At 37.8% G+C, this 24346-nt stretch overlaps 1 protein-coding gene across 1 annotated transcript in view; it reads right to left on the bottom strand.

The window, feature by feature from the left end:
* The window catches only part of LOC123546154 (structural maintenance of chromosomes protein 3-like), a 446003-nt gene that overhangs the window by 26108 nt on the left and 395549 nt on the right, over nt 1-24346 (bottom strand). Inside the window, exon 29 of the mRNA XM_053551316.1 lies at nt 17069-17140. Coding sequence (XP_053407291.1) covers nt 17069-17140 — 72 coding nt within the window. The remainder of the gene's footprint in view (nt 1-17068; nt 17141-24346) is intronic.

The following is a 24346-nucleotide window of genomic DNA, read 5'->3' on the forward strand; positions in this document are numbered from 1 at the left end:
GCAAAGTGACCATACAGATGATGAAGAAGAGCAAAACTACATTATCTTAAGGATGGTGATGCTGTGGCAGACATGGGAATTTTCTTACCTATAAAATAAAGAATCCAAAAGCAGTATCAAACCAAGATTTACTCTCTTATTCATCGGCAAGAACTTTACTAAAAAATATAGGAATATTTTTCAAAATATAGGAAAATATAGGAAATATAGGAGGTTTTTCAGAATATAGGATTTTGATCCAAAATATAGGAAAATATAGGAATATAGGAATCAGTTGACAGCCTGCTATTATTTTCGCACCAAAAAGTCTTAATTGTTGACTATGAATGTACACAAGAAGTCTTATGTAATTCAACAATAACTTTCTTGTTTCAGTTTTTCTCATTTTTATTTTAGTGAGCAATCCTTTGTGTACTTATAACAGTTGAAACAGTATTCATTTCATTTACCAAAACCTTGTACTTTTTTGCAGGTAAATTTTATAATACCCCACCCACTTTTTTCTAATTTCAAAGTATGCGTCCCCTTAATTGTTGACGATTTCAAAATATCTGTCTGAAATGCAAGTGTTCGAAGTGAGAAAGTCTCCACGGTGGGGAAACCAAGAATGCAACGTCATCAAAACCTAGCACAAATGAGCTGACCACACACAAATTTACGTCGATTCAGGTCAGAAAAGTCTTGTAACTTTTTTATTACTGCAGCTTTCGATTCGAGATAAAGAGCACCGTACCCGGCCTGGAGTATACTATTCTGCGGTAGTGTTCCATATTGTACGTATAGCTTGGTTTTTGCTCGAAAACGCGAACAGTTGGCAAAGAGGGTATGAGCTGTACCACACTTTTGTCTAAGAAAGTTAGTTTTGACCGCATTTTCGTGAAATGAGGACAGATTTGAAGCTCATTTAATATCAGTGACTAGCATAATAGTCAATCATTGTTTTATTTTGCTATTTTCAAGGATATCTGACGATATTTTATTCAAAACAAACAACGTTATTAAAATGAGAACATCCACACTGACGACTTTGTTTGAGAACATCCACACTATTATCATGCACTATTTAGAAAAATCAAGACAAAACCGTTTTTGTTTTAAAATCTGACATGTGAAAAAGTAAAAGTGATAAGTTTCACTGCATTCAATCTGCGCGTCATTCGTTATTTTGTTTCAGATGGCAGTATCAGTCAGTTTTTACTTCAAAATCTCCTCTCTCTCGAAATCTTTAACTGATATGAAGGTCCAGGATATCGCAGATACAGGTAAAGAGATCCCAGGAAAAGAAACGTACAGCCCACACACACCTATGCCTGATATTGATATTTCAACACAAGGTATCGAAAAACTTCTTAGCAACCTTAATCCCCATAAAGCTGCAGGGTCCGACCAAATAAGACCGGTCGTACTTAAGAATATTAGCCAAGTGATCTCCCCTATCCTTACACAACTCTTCCAAAAATCCCTGCAGTCCAGTTCTCTGCCAGATATATGGAAAATGGCGAATGTCGCTCCCATCTTAAAGAAAGGCTCTAGGTCAGACCCAGCCAACTATCGCCCAATATCTCTTACCTGTATCTTGTGTAAAACCCTGGAACACATTGTATCCTCTAGCATAACAAAACACTTCACAAAGAACAATATGTTCTATGAATTGCAGCATGGTTTCCGAGAAAAGAGGTCTTGTCAAACACAGTTACTAATGTTAGTAGAAGATATCCTTCAATTCTTGAACCTGAAAAGTCAAGTTGACCTCATACTCCTTGACTTTTCAAAGGCGTTCGATATGGTCAACCATGAAAAACTACTCTACAAGCTGCATTTCTATGGTGTAAGGGGTCATACTCTTAAATGGATTAAAGCTTTCCTTGATAACAGGTCACAGTCAGTGGTAGTTAACGGGTCCACATCAGGCACCATACCAGTCTCCTCAGGTGTTCCCCAGGGTTCGGTCCTCGGGCCTCTCTTATTTCTTATCTATATCAACGATCTACCTGACTTTGTTAAACACTCTAAAGTTCGACTCTTTGCCGATGACACGGCCATCTACCTTTCTCTGACTGTCTCTTCCCATTCAAGTCTACTACAGCAAGACTTACAGCAACTGGAATTCTGGGAAACAAAATGGGACATGAAATTCAATCCGTCTAAATGCCAAGTAATACAGATCACTAAGCGTAAAACACCTATACCAACACAGTACCTTTTACACAAAACCATCTTACAAACAGTACCATCTGCAAAATACCTTGGCATAACTATATCACACCACCTTACATGGAATGACCACATTGACAACATCACCAAAAAAGCAAATCAAACATTGGGTTTCCTAAGACGTAACATCAAAGTGCACTCAGAAGGGTTAAAATCACAGGCATACAAAACACTTGTACGGCCCCAGCTGGAGTACAGTTCCACTGTGTGGTCCCCCCACTCTGAAACTCTTATTGATCAACTTGAATCTGTGCAGCGCAGGGCTGCACGCTGGGCCAAGCGCGATTACGGCCGTACATCAAGTGTAGACAACATGCTGACTTCCCTAAATTGGCGACGCCTTGCACTCCGTCGCATTGACCAGCGCCTGGTTATGTTTTATAACATCTTGCATAACCAGATCGCCATCCCACTACCGGACTACCTAACACCCAACACTAGATCTTCCAGAACCAGAACCACTCATTCCCAGACATTCGTTCAAGTTTCACCCTCATCCAACTATCATAAATTTTCATTCTTCCCTAGAACAGTATATCATTGGAATGCCTTGCCCTCAGATGTTGTCAACTCGTCTGGGCCAGTGACATTCAAGTTTGAAATTACTTTTCTCCAATGTCATTGCAGTATTTTTGGAATTATGGGGAAATTAATTTTGGTAAATCAAGATTTACTTTCAGTCGTTTATTAACCCGGTAAGTCACATATACTGTACGCAGAGCTTAAATTTGTAAACAAAAAATAATTTTAAACACTAAACAGGTTAGCCAATAATTAGAAAAATAAAACTTCTCATCCCATTTAAATTATTTTAGCACCAATTACATATGCGAGATAACAAAATCTATGTAAATTTCTTTTACCAAACCACAAACTTATACTGAAACACCCTTACAATTTTCCTGGCTGAACTATATTATCGAACAATACGGCTCAAGCTCTATAAAACAGTTTGAAATTATTAAGATCTGCTAATGTGAATAGGTGTCCGCAACTAGTAAATTATTAATACAGTTGTAACAGTATTTAGTGATTGAAATTATTTTTGTCCAATGGTATTGCAGAACATTTCAAATTATGGGCAATTCATTTTAATAAATCAGCATTTGATTGAAGTGCGATATTAGGGGCTAAGCTTCAGCCGGAAAACCTGCTCTGCGGGAACACTTATTAAGACAGTCACAGCGGAGAGAGAAAACCAAGGATGTGAGGAGTATGGAAAGGTGTATAAATACTGACGAAAGTTTAAGGTGTTACATGAAAATCTTTCCCGTATGATGCTTAAGGTAGTTCGGATCCATATTTGTTTTCTTCACTGATTTGAAATTTGATTAAACTCCCGATTTTTCCAAATTATAGAATAAACTTGCAACTTTTGGCAAATGTAAATTGATAGTGTCATGTGCTTTTTCTGCTGAACAAAATGTTTTGACCTTAAGTAACTTTTTGTAATATGTGCCTATAGGAAATCATCTTTTCAAAAGTAAATTGTCCCCAATGAAGCTTTTAATGAATCTTCTCAGTCAAAAATATAAACTACGGTCTTACATGTGATTAAATCAAATGTATAAAACCGTGTTTTTATGTTTGCCTTTATTTAAGTTTATACAGAATTCATTTTAGGTCGATTTTGAAGGAAGTTCTATAACTTATATTAATCACTCTCGATGCCTCATTCCTGATGGGATCAATCGCCACGAGGGTATGAGAGAAGAGGCCAGTTTCCCTTTTAATGCTGAACGCCAAGCAAGGGAGCTACTGGTACCATTTTTCACGTCTTTGGTATGACGCGGCCGGGAATCGAATCCACGACCTCGCGCACTCAAAGCGGACGCTCTAACACTTGGCTATAGACCTTGCCTTTATTTTAAGAGATCAAACTGATTTAAAGACACTATTTAGAACTATTTAATGTTCAAACAATTTTAATATCATGTTTTATCTTTAGAAATATAATATTGTTGTCATGGGATTGCCATTCAATAAATGAATTTCGGTTCCGTATGCAGAACCCAGGCTTTAGTCTATGTAATGATAATACATTGTATGCCTTTCTGCCGGTTTATCAAATGTGCATAATCACCTTAAGTGATAATGCCCTTTTTATGTATAAGGTTGGATTGTATTTGATATTTGAAAGAGACTTCCATTTGCTGAAATAAGATTTAAAATATCTAACAGTTATAATATTTAGTTAAAGTACTAACTATCCGTCTTTTATGCACTTTGGGATGGATATAGTTCTAAACAAAACAATACAATAACTATTCCAATCCTCTATTTGCTTTTAAACTTTGTGTGCAGGACTTTTAAATTATGCGAATTTGTCTTGTTATCTTAAAATAATGTTTTTCCTAAGATGTAATCAATCTGAACACCGTGTCCTTATGCCACACTTTACACAGAGATTAATGTTAGCATAACATGTGCTCAGCCATTGCTATATAATTTGGCAGATCTATTTTAACTGGTCTACAGACTTGCGGTAAATGGTATGAACTGCTGATTGTATGTATAGACGACATTTGTTGTTGAACAACGTAGCTTGACTGCCTAAGACACAGCTTTTAGGAAGCATTACTGCAATAATGGTAATTAAGAGTGTGGATGTTCTCCAACAAAGTCGTCAGTGTGGATGTTCTCATTTTAATAACGGTGTTTGTTTTGAATAAAATATCGTCAGATATCCTTGCAAATAGCAAAATAAAGCAATGGTTGACTATTATGCTAGTCACTGATATTAAATGAGCTTCAAATCTGTCCTCATTTCACGAAAATGCGGTCAAAACTCACTTTCTTAGACAAAAGTGTGGTACAGCTCATACCTTTTTTGCCAACTGTTCGCGTTTTCGAGCAAAAACCAAGCTATACGTACAATATGGAACACTACCGCAGAATAGTATACTCCAGGCCGGGTACGGTGCTCTTTATCTCGAGTCGAAAGCTGCAGTAATAAAAAAGTTACAAGACTTTTCTGACCTGAATCGACGTAAATTTGTGTGTGGCCAGCTCATTTGCGCTGCTTTTTGATGACGTTGCATTCTTGGTTTCCCCACCGTGGTCTCAGTTTTTCCACTTTCAAGAATTTGACAAGAACGGATATGTGTTTAAATATTACAGGCTAGATATTTTTAATATTTAAATTTGTTATGCCAAGACAAAGAGCTATAAAAACCTACTTCTTTGGCCAGGACAATGGCATAATAAATGTCTGATTTCGGGAAACAAATCTTGTTTCTATTTTTAGTAGCATGACCGATACATGCAAGCTACAAAAGATAAAACTAGAATGTGTCTGTAGGACACAGGGTGTGCCCCCCACTGGTACATTTGTCACAAATACGGGGACAGTCTTAACCCTTTCCCACATCGATACGTTTATCACCGTATCTATCGATTACCAAACAGAAACGTTTGACCCGTGTCTATCGATTACCCGATAGAAACGTAAATTATCGAGTATCGGCCATTTGAACTAAAACGTCTATCCCCGTATCTCATAATCAATCGCTTTATTTTCGTTCTTTTCCTAAAGAAACAAATTCCGGATGTTTACTAACTCAAAATATGGGATTTCGTCATCAATATTTACGTAAAAGTTCATGTGGTTACTATTTAAATTTATCGAGTACTTTGCAAATATTTTATGACACCCCAAGAGTTAATTGCAGCGGAAGTCACCCGTGATGTACCGACGTTTGATCATCAAAATATTACGTAATATTATCTAAAAATATTTTAATTATTAGCACAAGAATACTGTAGTCGGTTACGAGTCTCGATGTCAGCGATCTTTTTGCACTTTCAGAAATTTTTCGATCCGTTATTTATGTAGTGTTATTCAGTATGATGGTTGTTTTTTTTTTATATAAATACTTACCGATTCCGATTCGGAAGATGAGTCTATTAACTATAAATCAAACTTTCAAACATCAAAATGAAATTGTATATGAATTTCAATGTGAAAGTAATCCAAAACAGAATTTTATGCCTAAAAATATATTTCCCTTACTTTAACACTTTATATCTTCGAAACTGTAAGAGAAACTAGAGATGCTTTTGAGAAAAGCGCATGTCTCCCACAACTGCCCCTATGAAAAATGTTAGTTTCTCTAGATGTTTTAGACGAGTGGATCCAATTAGATGGTCTGGATGAGTGGATCCAATCAGTAATTCAAGGGCCATAAATCAAAAGTGCCTGGGCGGATTTGGCTAGTTATCGAACTTGGGTAAGGTCTTATGGCCAAACACATTTTGTTCAAGTTTGGTGAAGATCGGATGAGAAATGTTCGACTTAGAGTGCGGACAAGAGTAAAAAGGCCGATTTTTCGATAATTCAAGGGCCGTAACTCCAAAATGCCTGAACCGATTTGGCTAGTTATCGAACTTGGCCGAGGTCTCATGGTCAAACACATTTTGTTCAAGTTTGGTGAAGATCGGATGAGAAATGTTTGATTAAGAGTGCGGACAAGAGTAAAAAGGCCAATTTTTCGATAATTCAAGGGCCGTAACTCCAAAATGCCTGGACCGATTTGGCTAGTTATCGAACTTGGCCGAGGTCTCATTGTCAAACACATTTTGTTAAGTTTGGTGAAGATTGGATGAGAAATATTTGAATTAGAGTGCGGACAAGAGTAAAAAGACCGATTTTTGGTAATTCAAGGGCCATAACTCCAAGACGCCTGGACTGATTTGGCTAGTTATCGAATCTGGCCGAATTCTTATGGTCAAACACATTTTGTTCAAGTTGGGTGAAAATCGGATGAGAAATGTTTGATTAAGAGTGCGGACAAGAGTAAAAAGGCCAATTTTTCGACAATTCAAGGGCCGTAACTCCAAAATGCCTGGACCGATTTGGCTAGTTATCGAACTTGGCCGAGGTCTCATTGTCAAACACATTTTGTTAAGTTTGGTGAAGATTGGATGAGAAATATTTGAATTAGAGTGCGGACAAGAGTAAAAAGACCGATTTTTGGTAATTCAAGGGCCATAACTCCAAGACGCCTGGACCGATTTGGCTAGTTATCGAACTTGGCAGAGGTCTTATCGAGGGCTCAACGCGAAACTAGTCTATCTGCTTCTATTTCTATATAAACTTAGACTAGTTTCGCGTTGAGCCCACGTTATGGTCAAACACATTTTGTTCAAGTTTGGTGAAAATCGGATGAGAAATGTTCGACTTAAAGAGTGCGGACAAGCTTTGTGACAGACACACATACAGACACACACACAGACAGACTGGAGTAAATCAATATGTCTCCCACATCACTGTGTGGTGGGAGACATAACTACAATGAATTTTGTATCATTGGAAAAAGAATTTAAATTGCTATAAACTTTATATTGACAAAAATAATGTCAAACTTACAGAAAATATTAAAACAATGACATTTTTAATGTAAGTGTGTGTAATCACAAAATAATGCCAACACCTCTGTTCAGATAAGACAGTCACGCTTATCAGCCATATACCGATTATTGATTATCAGTTATCAGTGTTATGTAAAGGAGGTTACTTTGGCCTCTGTTCTGTGTGGTAAAGGGTTAATGGGATATAGCCTAAACAAACATTTTATGAAAAGTATTCATTATTCTAGGCCATTTACTTTTTGAGCTATGAGCGTCACAAACAAAACATCCATTATTTTGGCTATTTCAAGGGCCATAACTCTGTAATAAGTGCTAAAATTCTCAAGAAGAATGCCAAGTGTGCAAGGTAACATTATGATAAAGACTCTAGCAAAGTTTCTTGAATTTATATCAAATACTTTTTCAGCTAGGCACATAATTAGGTGAAAATGTGCATTTTTTGACTATTTTAGGGGCCAGAACTTTAAAAGTAGGGAAAGGAGCCAGCCAAAAAATAAGAGATGTGCAAGTTTTTATCATGATAAAGACTCATGCAAGTTTTCATCCATTTATATCATGTACTTTTGAGCTAGGTGCATCACAAGGTAAAAATGTTCATTTTTGACAATTTCAGGGCCATTACTCTGAAAATAGGGGGCGGAGGCAGACAAAAAATAGAAGGTGCGCAAGTTCATATCATGATAAAGACTCATGCAAGGTTTAATCAATTTATATTAAATACTTTTTGAGTTAGGCACGTCACAAGGTGAAAATGTGCATTTTTGACTATTTCAGGGGCCATAACTCTGTATATAGAGGGCTGACCCAGATGAAAAATAGGAGGTGCGCAAGTTCATATTATGATAAAGACTCATGCAAGGTTTAATAAATTTATATTAAATACCTTTTGTGCTAGGTGCGTCACAAGATGAAAATGTGCATTTTTGACTATTTCAGGGGCCTTAACTCTGAAAATAGGGGGCAGACCCAGATGAAAAATAAGAGGTGCGCAATTTCATACCATGATTAAGACTCATGCAAGGTTTCATGAATCTACATCAAATACTTTTTGAGTTAGGCGTATCACAAGGTGAAAATGTGCATTTTCAAAATTGACTTTACATCAGGTTTTTTATTCCCTTTTGCCCAAATACCAAGCTATTTTTTCCCCCAAATCACTAGCCTGTGTCCCTTCCCCTCTTGGCAAAAAAAAAAACAACAACAAAAAAACACCCTGAAAAGGAAGTGTGGACAGACAGACGAATGGTGAGCGATCACAATAGCTCACTCCGAGCACTTCATGCCCAGGTGACCTAAAAACCCACAAAAACATGTGCTGAGTTCAAAAAGCCGTTGAGTATGTAAGTTGTTGGACTAACACTTTTTATAGGCAAATCTAAACATAGCCTATAGATATAAATATCACATAGAATATTATAAACTCATGAATGAACAGAAATATATTATCTTTTATCCTACCTTCATGCAAAATAAAGGCAAAAATCAAGGGGTCAGATAAATTTTGCTTTATCTGGTCAGTGACTAAATAAAGCTTGGCAGACTACTTTTTGGATTTTTTTTTTAAAACGACGCCATCTTGTTTTTGAGAATAACTGCTAAAAGACATATTTATGCAATTATTTTCATAAATGCGCTTTTATTAGGTATGTGAGACTATCACAAATGTATAGTGTATGCATACCGTACTTGCAAAAACGCGCTTTTATTAGGTATGTGAGACTATCACAAATGTATAGTGTATGCATACCGTACTTGCAATTACTACAAAAAGTTTTTATAACGGTTTCCGTAACGGAAAGTGACTCATGTATCCATAGCGTTTGTTCAGAATTTTAGCTTTCTACACGTCAATCTAGGAATATATTGCATCTGTAATGGAGTGTTATTGAATAAAATCATCGAGGAAACGGTTTGCCTATTTGTTTTGTCAAGCGGCGATATGACATGTATATAAGTCTCGTCAATCGTTTGCTTGGTGAGGATGGGCAATCCGACATTCAACTGAACTTCGGACAAAACTTCACTTGGCAGCAAATTAAAATTATTCTTTAATGTTCAGCAGAACAGAGATGTCAGACACAAAGCAGAACAAGGTTAGCCTTTGTTTTTCGGCTCATATTTTATAATATTTTTATTTTAAAGACCCGTTTGTGTAATGGTGGGGCGTATTAATTTCTGTGCAAGACAGACTCAGATCTAGTTGGTGGTAAATTTTGAATTTTAATTAAAGAATGATTTTAGATCAGAAGGTAGGATAAATAGAACATTAGGTTACTGTCTTATAAATTTAAATTTATTAAGTTCGTCTACGAAAAAATAAAAGTCTCGGCAGATCCTCGACTTTTATATTTTCTCCGACTCACTTAATAAATTTAAATTTATATGACAGTAACCTAATATTCTCTATTAATCAGCCAAATTTGAAGAAATTTAACTGCTACTGACAAAATTTGGTTTAAACATATTTTATTCGTCTATATACAGCTACAACAAGAGCTGTCACAGGAGACAGCGTGCTCGACTATTTCGATGCTGGATAGTGAAACTGGGCACATCTGAGAAAACTGGAGCTGTCACTGGAGTGTTTATTAACTCCAATGGTGGGTGAAGATATTGCACAATAGCCTGAGTCTGTGTCAAAAATATTAAGTAACTAGAAAATACTTTTGTAAAAAAGCGCATGTCTCCCCCAATGCAAAGTCCTATAGGCAAGAAGTCAATAGGGGTCAGGAGCGAAAGTCAAAGAGACACTGATGGTTGGCTGCAATAGGGATCATCTACTTGGCATGTCCAGTCATCCCACTAAATTTCAACACTCTTGGCCTAGTGGTTCTCAAGTCACTGTTCAGGCTACTGTGACCTTGACCTTTGATCAAGTGACCTCAAAATAAATAGGGGTCATCTACTCTGCATGTCCGATCATCCTATTAAGTTTCAACATAGTAGGTCAAGTGGTTCTCAAGTTATTTCCAAACAAGAGCTCGTTGAACACGAAATGCCCCCCTTGATGCATTCAGTAATTGCACAAGGAACAGAAATTATATGCTCACTGTAAACAAAAGTTCTACCATTCTAGTTTAATCTGACCTTGACCTTTAACCTATTAACCTAACAAGAGATTACAGAGTGATCTTCGCCCAATCCACTGAGCCATTTTGAATGTTCCAAATTTCAAGACTTGTTCAAGGTCAAAATCAAGGTCAAATTTCATTTCGGTACAAAACAATGTGTATGTGATCCAAATTTGAAAGCTGTGGCTTTAGAAATGTGAAAGTAGGTCACTAGGTCAATCTCAAGATCAAAGTTCATTTCGGTACACAAAACTATGCATGTGGTTCAAATTTGTAGGCTGTAGCTGGAGAAATGTGAAAGTAGGTCACTAGGTCAAAATCAAGATCAAATTTTATTTCGGAACACAAAACTATGCAAGTGGTCCAAATTTGAAGCCTGTACCTTGAGAAATGTGAAAGTAGGTCACTAGGTCAATCTCAAGATCAAAGTTCATTTCAGTACACAAAACTATGCTAAAGGTTCAAATTTGAAGGCTGTAGCTTGAGAAATGTGAAAGTAAGTCACTAGGCCAAAATCAAGGTCAAATTTTATTTTGGAACAAAAAACTATGCATGTGGTCCAAATTTGAAGCCTGTACCTTCAGAAATGTGAAAGTAGGTCACTAGGTCAATAACAAGGTCAAAGTTTTTTTGGTACACAAACCTATGCACGTGGTCCAAATTTGAAGGCTGTAGCTACAGAAATGTGAAAGTAGGTCACTAGGTCAAGATCAAGGTCAACTCATGTCAAGGTTCATCTTGCCACTCAAAACTATACATGTGGTCCAAATTTGAATGATGTAAGTTATGGACATGAAAATTCTAAGTTTTTCCCTATATAAGTCTATATGAACCATATGACCCCTGGGGCGGTGCCATATTTGACCCTAGAGGGATAATTTGAACAAACTTGGTAGAGAACCACTAAATGATGCTACATAATAAAATATCAAAGCCATAGTCTTTGTGGTTTGGACAAGAAGATTTTCAAAGTTTTTCACTATATAAGTCTATGTGAACCATGTGACCCCCAGGGCGGAGCCATATTTGACCCTAGGGGAATAATTTGAACAATCTTAGTAGAGGACCACTCGATGACGTCATATACAAAATATCAAAGCCCTAGGCCCTGTGGTTTTGGACAAGAGGTTTTTCAAAGTTTTTTCCTATATAAGTCTATATAAACCATGTGACCCCCAGGGTGGGACCATATTTGACCCTAGGGAAATAATCTGAACAACCTTGGTAGAGGACCACTATATTATGCTACATACCAAATATCAAAGCCCTAGGTCCTATGGTTTTGGACAAGAAGATCAGAAACTGTTTAACTTTTCCTGGCCCATGTGACCTTGACCTTTGACCTAATGACCTCAAAATCAATAGGGGTCATCTGCTGGTCATGAACAACCTTCCTATTAACTTTCGTGAACCTAGGCCTAAGCGTTCTTGAGTTATCATCCGGAAACCGTTTTACTGTTCAGGGTCACTGTGACCTTGACCTTTAACATACTGATCTCAAAATCAATAAGGGTCATCTGCTGGCCATTACCAACCTCCCTATCAACTTTCATGATCCTAGGCCCAAGTGTTCTTTAGTTATCATCCGGAAACCGTTTTACTATTCAGGGTCACTGTGACCTTGACCTTTGACATACAGACCTCAAAATCAATAGGGGTCATCTGCTGGTGATGACCAACCTCCCTATCAACTTTCATGATCCTAGGCCCAAGCGTTCTAGAGTTATCATCCGGAAACAGATTGGTCTACATTCCGACTGACCGACCGACATCTGCAAAACAATATACCCCTCCTTCTTCGAAGGGGGGCATAAAAATGATTTTACATAAACAGGCCACTGTGACCTTGACCTTTAATAGACTGACCCCAAAATCAATAGGGGACATCTACTCTGCATGTTCAATCATCCTATGAAGTTTCAACATTCTGGGTCAAGTGGTTCTCAAGTTATTGATCAGAACTGGTTATCAATGTTCAGGCCTCTGTGACCTTGACCTTTAACGGAGTGACCCCAAAAACAATAGGGGTCATTTACTCTGCATGAACAATCATCCTATGAAGTTTCAAAATTCTGGGTCGATAGGTTCTCAAGTTATTGATTGGAAATGGTTTTCCATGTTCAGGCCCCTGTGACCTTGACCTTTAACAGAGTGACCCTAAAATCGTTTGGGGTCATCAACTCTGCATGACCAATCATCCTATGAAGTTTCATCATTCTGGGTCAAGTGGTTCTCAAGTTACTGACCGGAAATGGTTTTCAATGTTCAGGCCCCTGTGACCTTGACCTTTAATGGAGTGACCCCAAAATCGATAGGGGTCATCTACTTTGCATGTACAATCATCCTATGAAATTTCAACATTCTGGGCCAAGTGGTTCTCTAGTTATTGATCGGAAATGGTTTTCCATGTTCAGGCCCCTGTGACCTTGACCTTTGATGGAGTGACCCCAAAATCAATAGGGGTCATCTACTCTTCATGATCAATCATCCTATGAAGTTTCAACATTCTGGGTCAAGTGGTTCTCTAGTTATTGATCGGAAATGGTTTTCAATGTTCAGGCCCCTGTGACCTTGACCTTTGAAGGAGTGACCCCAAAATCAATAGGGGTCATCTACTCTTCATGGCCAATCATCCTATGAAGTTTCAACATTCTGGGTCAAGTGGTTCTCTAGTTATTGATCGGAAATGGTTTTCAATGTTCAGGCCCCTGTGACCTTGACCTTTGATGGAGTGACCCCAAAAACAATAGGGGTCGTCTACTCCAGCAGCCCTACAACCCTATGAAGTTTGAAGGTTCTAGGTCAAATGGTTCTCCAGTTATTGCTCGGAAATGAAGTGTGACGTACGGACGGACGGACAGGGCAAAAACAATATGTCTCCTGGGGGAGACATAATAAGAGAAGTACAGATAAAGTGTATCAAAACACTATACAGTACAGCCTAAGCAAAAAGGGTGCATAATTAATTAAATATTGGTGTAAGAGTTATGCATCTTGTATCATATGATGTGGGTGATGATGTGGAACAACTACTTCAAGTCTGAATCAAATGCATTTCATAATAACTGAGATATAGTGAAAATGCATCAAAATTAACTTTTAATTCTAAGTAAAAGGGGGCATAATTCATGAAAAATTGGTGCCAGAGTTATGCACCTTGTGTTAAATGGTGTGGGTGATGATGTTGAACAACTATTTTAAGTTTGAATCAAATCCATTCAGTAATAACAGAGATAAAGTGAAAGTGCATCAAAACTTTAACCTGAAATTCTAAGTAAAAAGGGGGAATAATTCATGAAAAATGGGTGCCAGAGTTATGCACCTTGTGTCATATGGCGTGGGTGATGATGTTGAACCACGATTTTAAGTTTGAATCAAATCCATTCAGTAATAACTGAGATAGAGTGAAAGTGCATCAAAACTTTAACCTGAAATTCTAAGTAAAAAGGGGGAATAATTCATAAAAAATTTGTGCCAGAGTTATGCATCTTGTGTCATATGATGTGGGTGATGATGTTAAACAAGTATTTTAAGTTTGAATTAAATCCATTCAGTAATAACAGAGATAGAGTGAAAGTGCATCAAAACTTTAACCTTAAAAACTAAGTGAAAAGGGGAGATAAATCATGAAATATTGGTGCCAGAGTTATGGCCCTTATGTCAGATGATGTGGGTGATGATGAGGAATAACTATTTCAAGTTTGAATCAAATCCATCAAGTAATTACAGAGATAAGTTGAAACAAGAGGGCCATGATGGCCCTATATCGCTCACCTGTTGTCATTACACTTGAGGACAAGAAGGTCCACAGAAAAAATATCTAAGCCCAAAGGACAGGAACAACAAAGGGAAGAAATTTAACCAAAAAGAAAAAAAAATCTTACAAGGTATAGATATGTTAAAATACACCTGAAAATTGGAGGTACCATCCATGTTGTACCACAGAAAACTGGTCTCGTGTTTTCCCTACGGCCAATAATAAAAAAGTTACTAAAAATAAGCTCTTTGCCCACATTCACAAAGAGGTGAAGGTATTGTTTTTAGAAAAAAAAAAGTCTGCTAAGGAGCTACAGTTAGTTCGGATACGAGTGTGGTAGATTTTAAGCTTTCTTTTACCAGTATAGTAATATGCCGGAACTTTTGAAGAAGATGGAAAAAGATGCCTCTTGAATGAATACAAAGTTGGTGAGATACGAACGCAGATAGGAAGATCGTTGAAAGCTCATGTCATAGAAGGGAGAAAGGAGTTGTAGAATAGTGAAGTCCTGGCTCTTGGAACTCTGTAGTCTTCCTGGTTCTGGAGGCTGTATGCTTGATTTTGAATCGGCAAAGGACAGAGATCAGATAGGTATGAAGGAACAAGATTTTTGGTCATTTTGTAGTATAAGAGTAATTTGTGCTTCTGTCGTCGAGACTCAAGTGTTTCCCAACCAACTTCGCCCATGAGTTTTGCAATCAAGACCAACTTTGTAGTACCAGATACAATTCGAGCTGCCTCATGTTGGATCTTTTCAACAGTGTCTTTATCTTGGACAGAACAATTGTCAAAGACTACGTCCCTGTATTCTAGTATCTGACGAATGAACGAAGTATAGATGGTTTCAAGACAGTGGCGATCAAGGACAAATTCAAGCTTTTGCGTGACATTGGTACGCCGATAAGCCTTCTCTACAATATAGTCAATGTGATTGTGCCATTTCAGGTCGGCAGAAAGAACAACACCAAGATGCTTGTGGCTTGTCACTTCTTGGATCGTCTCATTGTTCATTTGTAAGCTTGGATGAGCCCTGGTACCAGTTTTCCGATAAAAGATAAGGGATTCGGTCTTTTTTTGGATTGAATTTCACCAACCAAGATTTAGCCCAGTTTGAGATTGTTGATAGATCAGAGTTAAGAGTAATTGCAGCTGATTGAGGATCCTCGGCTACCAGATAGAGACTTGTATCATTGGCGAAAAGATATTGGCTTGTATATTGCTGACAATGTCGTTGATTGTTAGAAATAGAAGGGGTCCTCAGATTGATCCTTGTGGTACTCCAGCATTTATGGTATTCCATTTAGACTGTGTACCTGGGCTTACAACAGATTGTTTGCAACAAGAAAGATATGACGAGAACCAGGATAGTAACGTTCCATCGATGCCCATTCGCTTCATCTTGAAAATGAGGCCAGTGTGCCAAACAGGATCGAACGCTTTATTGATATCACGAGGTGATACAGTTGAAGGTGTGTTTGAAGACAATTCTTTCAAAGACCTTCCCTAATGTAGAGGAGAGCTATAGGGCGATAGTTTCCAGGAGCATATCGGTCTCCTGCCTTGAAAATAGGTGTGACAAATGCTTCCTTCCATGTATCAGGATATTCAGATGAAGTGAGAGATTTGTTGAACAACTCTGCCAAAGGAGTGGATAATTCATTACAGAGCTCTTCGAGGATTGTTGTTGATACCATCTGGGCCCACTGCTTTTCCAAGAGGTAAGGTTTTCAAGACAGTCATGACATCACAGAGCTCCAGATAAGCTGCGTATTTGCGTATTTACGCAATTTAAATTGCAGAAAACCCAATTGAATTCATACAGTGTGCGTACTGAAACACAAGCTAAATTCCTAATACCCAATTCGTAAAAAATCGCTTGCGTATCGCATTTTCCTTATTACTAGAACGGGTACGAGACTTTAACGCTAGATTTAACTGACTGGTTATACGTTACCGCAGAACAGGTTGCAATTTATCGGAAAAATCACAGGACCATTCAATCGGCTGATCGGCTTTATTTGGATGCTTTGTAAACAATTTTATGCCGATAAAATGTAAAAGAGGTCGCAGGAAAAATATTGTTCAGCACAAAGAAACAAATTAGTGGGGTATTTTGCTGTTCAACAATGACAGTTATCTGTTAGTGACGATGTAGTGTCACCAATACTGGATGACATCTTTTGGGAGAATGCATATTGCGGTGACCACATTGTTCGGGATATTGTGGATGAACTGATCTCCGACTGCATTAAAAGTGAAATAGAAAACAACAGTATGGAACATTCATTATAGTTTTAAATACATTCTTGTATTAAACATTGAAGGGCGCCATTAAAGTACTTACTAATAGGTACTTAGTCAATCCTGTCTAATGATATATACCATGTATACTCAATTGTTAGTGCGAGATTGGTAAAATACCCATTTGGTTTTAGCAAATACCCAGTTACTTCTGAAAAGGCTGGGTAATGATATTATTTTTACCCAATTTAAATTTCCAATACCCAATTCAGACAAAAAGTGATGGGTAAATACCCAATTGCACCAAAAGCTTATCTGGAGCTCTGACATCATCAGGAGATACATGGATAGACAAAATTTTATTGATGAAATATAAATTTTTTGACAAGTGTACACCATGAGAACACATGCATACCTTAATTCCGACGCCAGTGAACTGTTCCACAAGTGGCACTTCCTGAGACTGTGAACCATCTTCATCATCTCCCTGAAAATACACAGACAATTATAATATTTAGGAGTTGTAATTAATTTGAACTAATCTGAGAGAAAACTTTATGATAATGAAGGTCTGATGAAGAGCCATCAGGCAGTTCATCAGAAGTACAGACCAAATTTAGTGCAAGTCTGACTAATAGTGTCCGAGGAGATGTTTTTGTAAATTGTGGTAGATGGAAAGTGGACAATAGACTCTAGACCATCAACCTATACTCCTTGCTCAACCTGAAGCTTCAGTTCAGGTGAGCTAACAAGGTTTTCTATGATTTAGCCTACTGATTTACTTTCAAGATCTCATGTGAAAAAAAAACAACAAGAGGGCCATGATGGCCCTATATCGCTCACCCGAGTACCATTGCTCTTACTGATAACATCAAGTTTTGACATAGATCACATAGGCATACACATTAAATAGCATCAGGATAAATATTTTCTTGTAACAGTCCCTTTTGACCTATGGGTCACATACTAGTCAGGGCCAATCTCCATACCAAGTTTGAGGGTCCTAGGCTCAAATGCTGCATTTTTGTACTAGCTGTGACTATTCCTTACCCTGGAAGACTTAAATAACATTTAAAACCAATCTCACTAGATGCTGCTGAGGTATATTAATTTACATAAAACAAAGGGAGGTAATTTGTCATAAATTCAGTCAAAAGTTATCTACCCTGATTGTCCAAGTCCATCTGATGGCATAAATGACATTTCAAATCAGTATCTTCATTAGTTACTGAGATACACCCATTTTAATTTGAAACAAAGGGAGGTAATTTGACATTAAATCAGTCCATAGTTAACTACCCTGATTGTCTCAGTCCAACTTATGAAAATAATGAAATTTCAAATGAGTCCTATAAATACTTACTGAGATAAATCCATTTTGATTAAAATCAGGGGAGGTAATCATGCATTGGTATATGCATGTATAAGATACAGAGTACAAGCCTTTACAACAATATATTAGAAAAGTAAGTAAAAGTAGAAATTTCTTACCATGGAAGACATAACGTTTCAAACCAATCTCATTAGAAGCTACTAGGTATATTCATTTACATAAAAAACGAAGGGAGGTAATCTGTCATAAATTCAGTCAATATGTATCTTCACTGATTGTCCAAGTCCATCTAATGGCATAAATGAAATTTCAGATCAGTATCTTCATTAGTTATGCAGATATACCCGCTTCAATTTGAAATAAAGGGAGCTAATTTGACATAAAATTAGTCCATAGTTATCTACCCTGATTGTCTCAGTCCAACTAATGACAATAATGAAATTTCAAATGAGTCCTATAAGTACTTACTGATATAAATCCATTTTGATTAAAATCAGGGGAGGTAATCAGATATAAAATAACTCCAGAACCTATGACTGGATCTGACAGATTCATCATGGAATCCAAGATTTATTGTTATTGAAGATATTTTGCAAGTTTGTATCAAATCAAACCATAAATGAAGTCTCTATATGGCTGCAAAAGCCAAAATAGCAAATTTTGGACCTTTAAGGGGCCATAACTCTGGAACCCATGATGGGATCTGACCAGTTTTCGTAAGGAACTGAGATATTATGCCAATACAAGTTGTGTGCAAGTTTGATTGAAGTTGACAGCAAAATGTTGTCTCTATCGTGTTCACAAGCCAAAAATAGCAAATTTTGGCCCTTTAAGGGGCCATAACTCTTGAACCAATGATGGGATCTGGCCAGTTTTCGAAAGGAACCAAGATATTATGCCAATACAACTTGTGTGCAAGTTTTATTAAAGTTGATTGCAAAATGTGGTCTCTATCATGTTCACAAGCCGAAAATGGCAAATTTTGGCCCTTTAAGGGGCCATAACTCTGACACCCATGAAGGGATTTGGCCAGTTTTCAAAAGGAACCGAGATATTATGCCAATACAAGTTTTGTGCTAGTTTGATTAAAGTTGATTGCAAAATGTTGTCTCTATTGTGTTCACAAGCCAAAAATTGCGAATTTTGGCCCTTTAAGGTGACATAACTCTGGAACCCATGATGGGATCTGGCCAGTTTTCGAAAGAAACCGAGATATTATGCCCATACAAGTTGAGTGCAAGTTTGATTAAAATCAAATACAAAATGTGGTCTCTATCGTGTTCACAAGGAAATTGTGGACGGACGAACGACCGGCGATCACAAAACTTAACAATATGACAAAGTTATATAGGATAGAAAATGTGGCCTTTAGTGTTTACAAGGTTTTCCTATTAACTGTCCCAGCTTTTGACCCCAGATGACCCAGTAACAAACTTGTCCAAAACCAAGTTTCATTAAAATCTGCCAAAATTGTGACAACATTTACAAGATTTTGTTAACATTTATATGATTTTTTAAACATGAAACGATACTGTGTCAATACCTTGAATAGTTAATAATGCTCCGGACAATAAATGATCGACAGATTTAAACTTTGAGCTCAAATGCGACCTTAAACCTACAGACCAGGTTCATATTCTCTGCACATCATCTCATTACTATCTACCTACATGTCAAGTTTGAAGTCCATACCTTGCATAGTTATTTAGTTATGCTCCAAACACAAAATATGATGGACAGCTTGGAGCTTCGAGCTGCATTTGTGACCTTCACATTTGACCTACAGAGCCAGTTCAACTTCAAGTGCTCTGCACATCATCTCATTGTCATCCACCTATACGCCAAGTTTAAAGTCAATCTCTTTAACGGTTATAAAGTTGTGCTCTGGACATAAATTATGACAGACGGACAGATACACAGGCCATCACACAAGATCTCCTGTTTTTCCAAAATGGGCATCTAACTACAGCTATTGAGCAGAAAGTGTTTTTCCTTTTTTTAGTAACAGTGACCCTAAATCCAATCCAAAGCTAATTGAACACTTAAGTTTGGTGACAGTATGTCAATCGTAACAAAAAGTAAAACAGAAACCATCTTTTTAATGATTCCAGCAAAAATAGTAATAACTAGAGCTATCACTAAAGGTGATGAATGTACCCCCCGCATGCACTGACAGTACATTGCAATTTGACGCACACAAGATTGCATAATTATGTGGACTGTATGTATATAGAATGTATGTATACGGTATAGTAACAAAAAACAAAGTCCCATAACTATGCAGAATATTTATCTAAAAGAATGTAACATGCACCATGCACAACTAGGGTTGGTACTGATCACTTGTGTGAAGTTTCATTAAATTGTGTCAAGGGGATGAGGAGAAATGGTGCGCACAAGATTGTGTCTATGTATATAGTATAGTAACAAAAAAACAACAAAGTCCCATAACTCTGCAAATTTTTTTTCTGAAAGAACCTAACATGCCCCATGCACAACTACTGTTGGTACTGATCACTTGTGTGAAGTTTCATTAAATTGTGTCAAGGGGATGAGGAGAGATGGTGTGCACACGATTGTGTCTATGTATATAGTATAGTAACAAAAAAACAAAGTCCCATAACTCTGCAAATTTTTTTCTAAAAGAACCTAACATGCCCCATGCACAACTACTGTTGGTACTGATCACTTGTGTGAAGTTTCATTAAATTGTGTCAAGGGGATGAGGAGAGATGGTGCGCACAAGATTGTGTCTATGTATATAGTATAGTAACAAAAAAACAAAGTCCCATAACTCTGCAAATTTTTTTTCTAAAAGAACCTAACATGCCCCATGCACAACTACTGTTGGTACTGATCACTTGTGTGAAGTTTCATTAAATTGTGTCAAGGGGATGAGGAGAGATGGTGCGCACAAGATTGTGTCTATGTATATAGTATAGTAACAAAAAAACAAAGTCCCATAACTCTGCAAATTTTTCTTCTAAAAGAACCTAACATGCCCCATGCACAACTACTGTTGGTACTGATCACTTGTGTGATGTTTCATTAAATTCTGTCAAGGGGATGAGGAGAGATGGTGCGCACAAGATTGCGTCTACAGACAGACGGACAGACAGACGGACAGACAACCTGAAACCAGTATACCCCCCCTTACAACTTTGTTGTCGGGGGGTACAACAAGAGGGCCATAATGGCCCCATATCGTTCAATTGAGTTTAGTTGCTTGCTTGAACAAATTTCTTTGCTAAAGCTTCAAAAACAAACAAGAGGGTTATGATGACCCTGAATCGCTCACCTGAGTAATATGAGCCACATGTTTCAAATGGGAAACTAATGCTAAAATATTAAGAAAGTAGGTCAGCATATTCATGGTCACTGAAAGTCAGTTTAAAGATCGGTGTGCAAAACTGTAAATGTCATCCAAATTTCAAGGATGTATCTTAAACAAGAGGGCCCTGAAGGCCCTGTATCGCTCACCTGAAGAAAGTAGGTCAGTAGGTCATTCATGGTCACTGAAGTCAGTTTTAAGATCGGAGTGCAAAACTGTACATGTCATCTAAATTTCAAGGCTGTATCTTAAACAAGAGCTGTCGGAGGACAGCAATGCTCGACTATTCAACAGCCTTGTCAATTGAATGAATACAAAAGTTGAAAAAAAGGCATAATTTTGTAACTAGAAATGTGTCCATGGGACACAGATGCCCCCACTACATGACAAAGGACACAAATTTTTTCCTAGGTCAGGGGCCATAACTCCTACAATACTGAATGAATCCGGACGCGAAACCCCAGGTGCACAACTGCACATGCTGACCAACATTCCTTTAAACTTTAGTGACTCTAGGTCAAATACTTTTGGAGCTACTCGCGACACAACATTAAAATGACCAATTTATAACTAAGTCAGGGGCCATAACTCCTACATGACTGAATGAATCCAGACGCGAAATCCCAGGTGCACAACTGCACATGCTGACCAACATTCCTGTAAACTTTGGTGACTCTAGGTCAAATACTTTTAGAGCTACGCGCGACACAACATTAAAATGACCAAATTATAACTAAGTCAGGGGCCATAACTCCTACATGACTGAATGAATCCGGACGCGAAATGCCAGGTGCACAACTGCACATGCTGACCAACATTCCTGTAAACTTTGGTGACTCTAGGTCAAATACTTTTGGAGCTACGCGCAACACAACATTAAATGACCAATTGTTTACTAAGTCAGGGGCCATAACTCCTACATGACTGAATGAATCCAGACGCGAAACACCAGGTGCAAAACTACACATGCTGACCAACATTCCTGTAAAGTTTTGGTGACTCTAGGTCAAATACTTTTGGAGCTACGTGCGACACAACATTAAAATGACCAATTTATAACTAAGTCTGGGGCCATAACTCCTACATGACTGAATGAATCCGGACGCCAAATGCCAGGTGCACAACTGCACATGCTGACCAACATTCCTGTAAACTTTGGTGCCTCCAGGTCAAATACTTTTTAGGTCAAAATGACCAATTTATAACTAAGTCAGGGGCCATAACTCCTACATGACTGAATGAATCTGGACGGGAAATCCCAGGTGCACAACTGCACATGCTGACCAACATTCCTGTAAACTTTGGTGACTCTAGGTCAAATACTTTTGGAGCTATGCGCAACACAACAAGAAATGACCAATTTTTTACTAAGTCAGGGGCCATAACTCCTACAAGACCAAATGAATCCAGACGCGAAACCCCAGGTGCAAAACTACACATGCTGACCAACATTCCTGTAAAGTTTTGTGACTCTACATCAAATACTTTTGGAGCTAGGCGCGACACAACACTAAAATGACAAATTTTACAAAGTCAGGGGCCATAACTCCTACAAGACTGAATGAATCCAGACGAGAAACCCCAAGTGCAAAACTGCACATGCTGACCAACATTCCTTTAAACTTTGTTGACTCTAGTACACGCGACACAACATTAAAAGGACCAATATTTAACTAAGTCAGGGGCCATAACTCCTACATGACTGAGTGAATCTGGACACGAAACCCCAGGTGCACCACTACACATGCTGACCAACATTCCTGTAAAGTTTTGTGACTCTACGACAAATACTTTTGGAGCTAGGCGCGACACAACACTAAAATGACCAATTTTTACAAAGTCAGGAGCCATAACTCCTACACCACTGAATGAATCCGGACGCGAAACCCCAGGTGCACAACTGCACATGCTGACCAACATTCCTGTAAACTTTGGTGACTCTAGGTCAAATACTTTTGGAGCTACGCGCGACACAACATTAAAATGACCAATTTTTAACTAAGTCAGGGGCCATAACTCCTACACGACTGAATGAATCCGGACACAAAACCCCAGGTGCACAACTGCACATGCTGACCAACATTCCTGTAAACTTTGGTGACTCTACGACAAATACTTTTGGAGCTACGCGCGACACAACACTAAAATGACCAATTTTTACAAAGTCAGGAGCCATAACTCCTACAAGACCAAATGAATCCGGACGCGAAACCCCAGGTGCACAACTGCACATGCTGACCAATGTTTCTTTAAAATTTGGTGACTCTACGACAAATACTTTTGGAGCTATGCGCGACACAACATTAAAATGACCAATTTTTAACTAAGTCAGGGGCCATAACTCCTACATGACTGAATGAATCCGGACACGAAACCCCAGGTGCACAACTACACATGCTGACCAACATTCCTGTAAACTTTGGTGACTCTAGGTCAAATACTTTTGGAGCTATGCGTGACAACATTAAAATGACCAATTTTCACTAAGTCAAGGGCCATAACTCCTACATGACTGAATGAATCCGGACGCGAAACCCAAGGTGCACAACTACACATGCTGACCAACATTCCTGTAAAGTTTTGTGACTCTATGTCAAATACTTTTGGAGCGATACAACTAGTGATGGGCAAATCGGTTAGATTTGCCAACCGATTAATCGACATAATCGGACAAGCCAACCGATTCGATTAATCGGATATAATCGGATAATCGGTTACTCTAGTTGCATATTTATAAGTTCATCTTACAGTGTATGTTTTATGTCATTATTTAAGAAATGAACCACACAGACACCAAATATCCTATTTCTATTGTATCCCTTCATAAACATAAGTAAGTTAACAGCATAAAAGTAAAACATTTGTGAAGATAGTAAACTTCAAATCAGGTACTGGTCTCAATTTCACCAGAGGACTCTTATCCAGTGATATATTGTGTTATCAAATTAAAATCATATGGAGCAAAAAAAGTATTAAGGACTTCTAAAAATTCTAGATTAATTTTATGATTTCAATCCCACAAAATCAAA

The sequence above is a fragment of the Mercenaria mercenaria genome, chromosome 9, assembly GCF_021730395.1.
Source record: "Mercenaria mercenaria strain notata chromosome 9, MADL_Memer_1, whole genome shotgun sequence".
In the NCBI taxonomy this organism is placed as follows: Eukaryota; Metazoa; Mollusca; class Bivalvia; order Venerida; family Veneridae; genus Mercenaria; species Mercenaria mercenaria.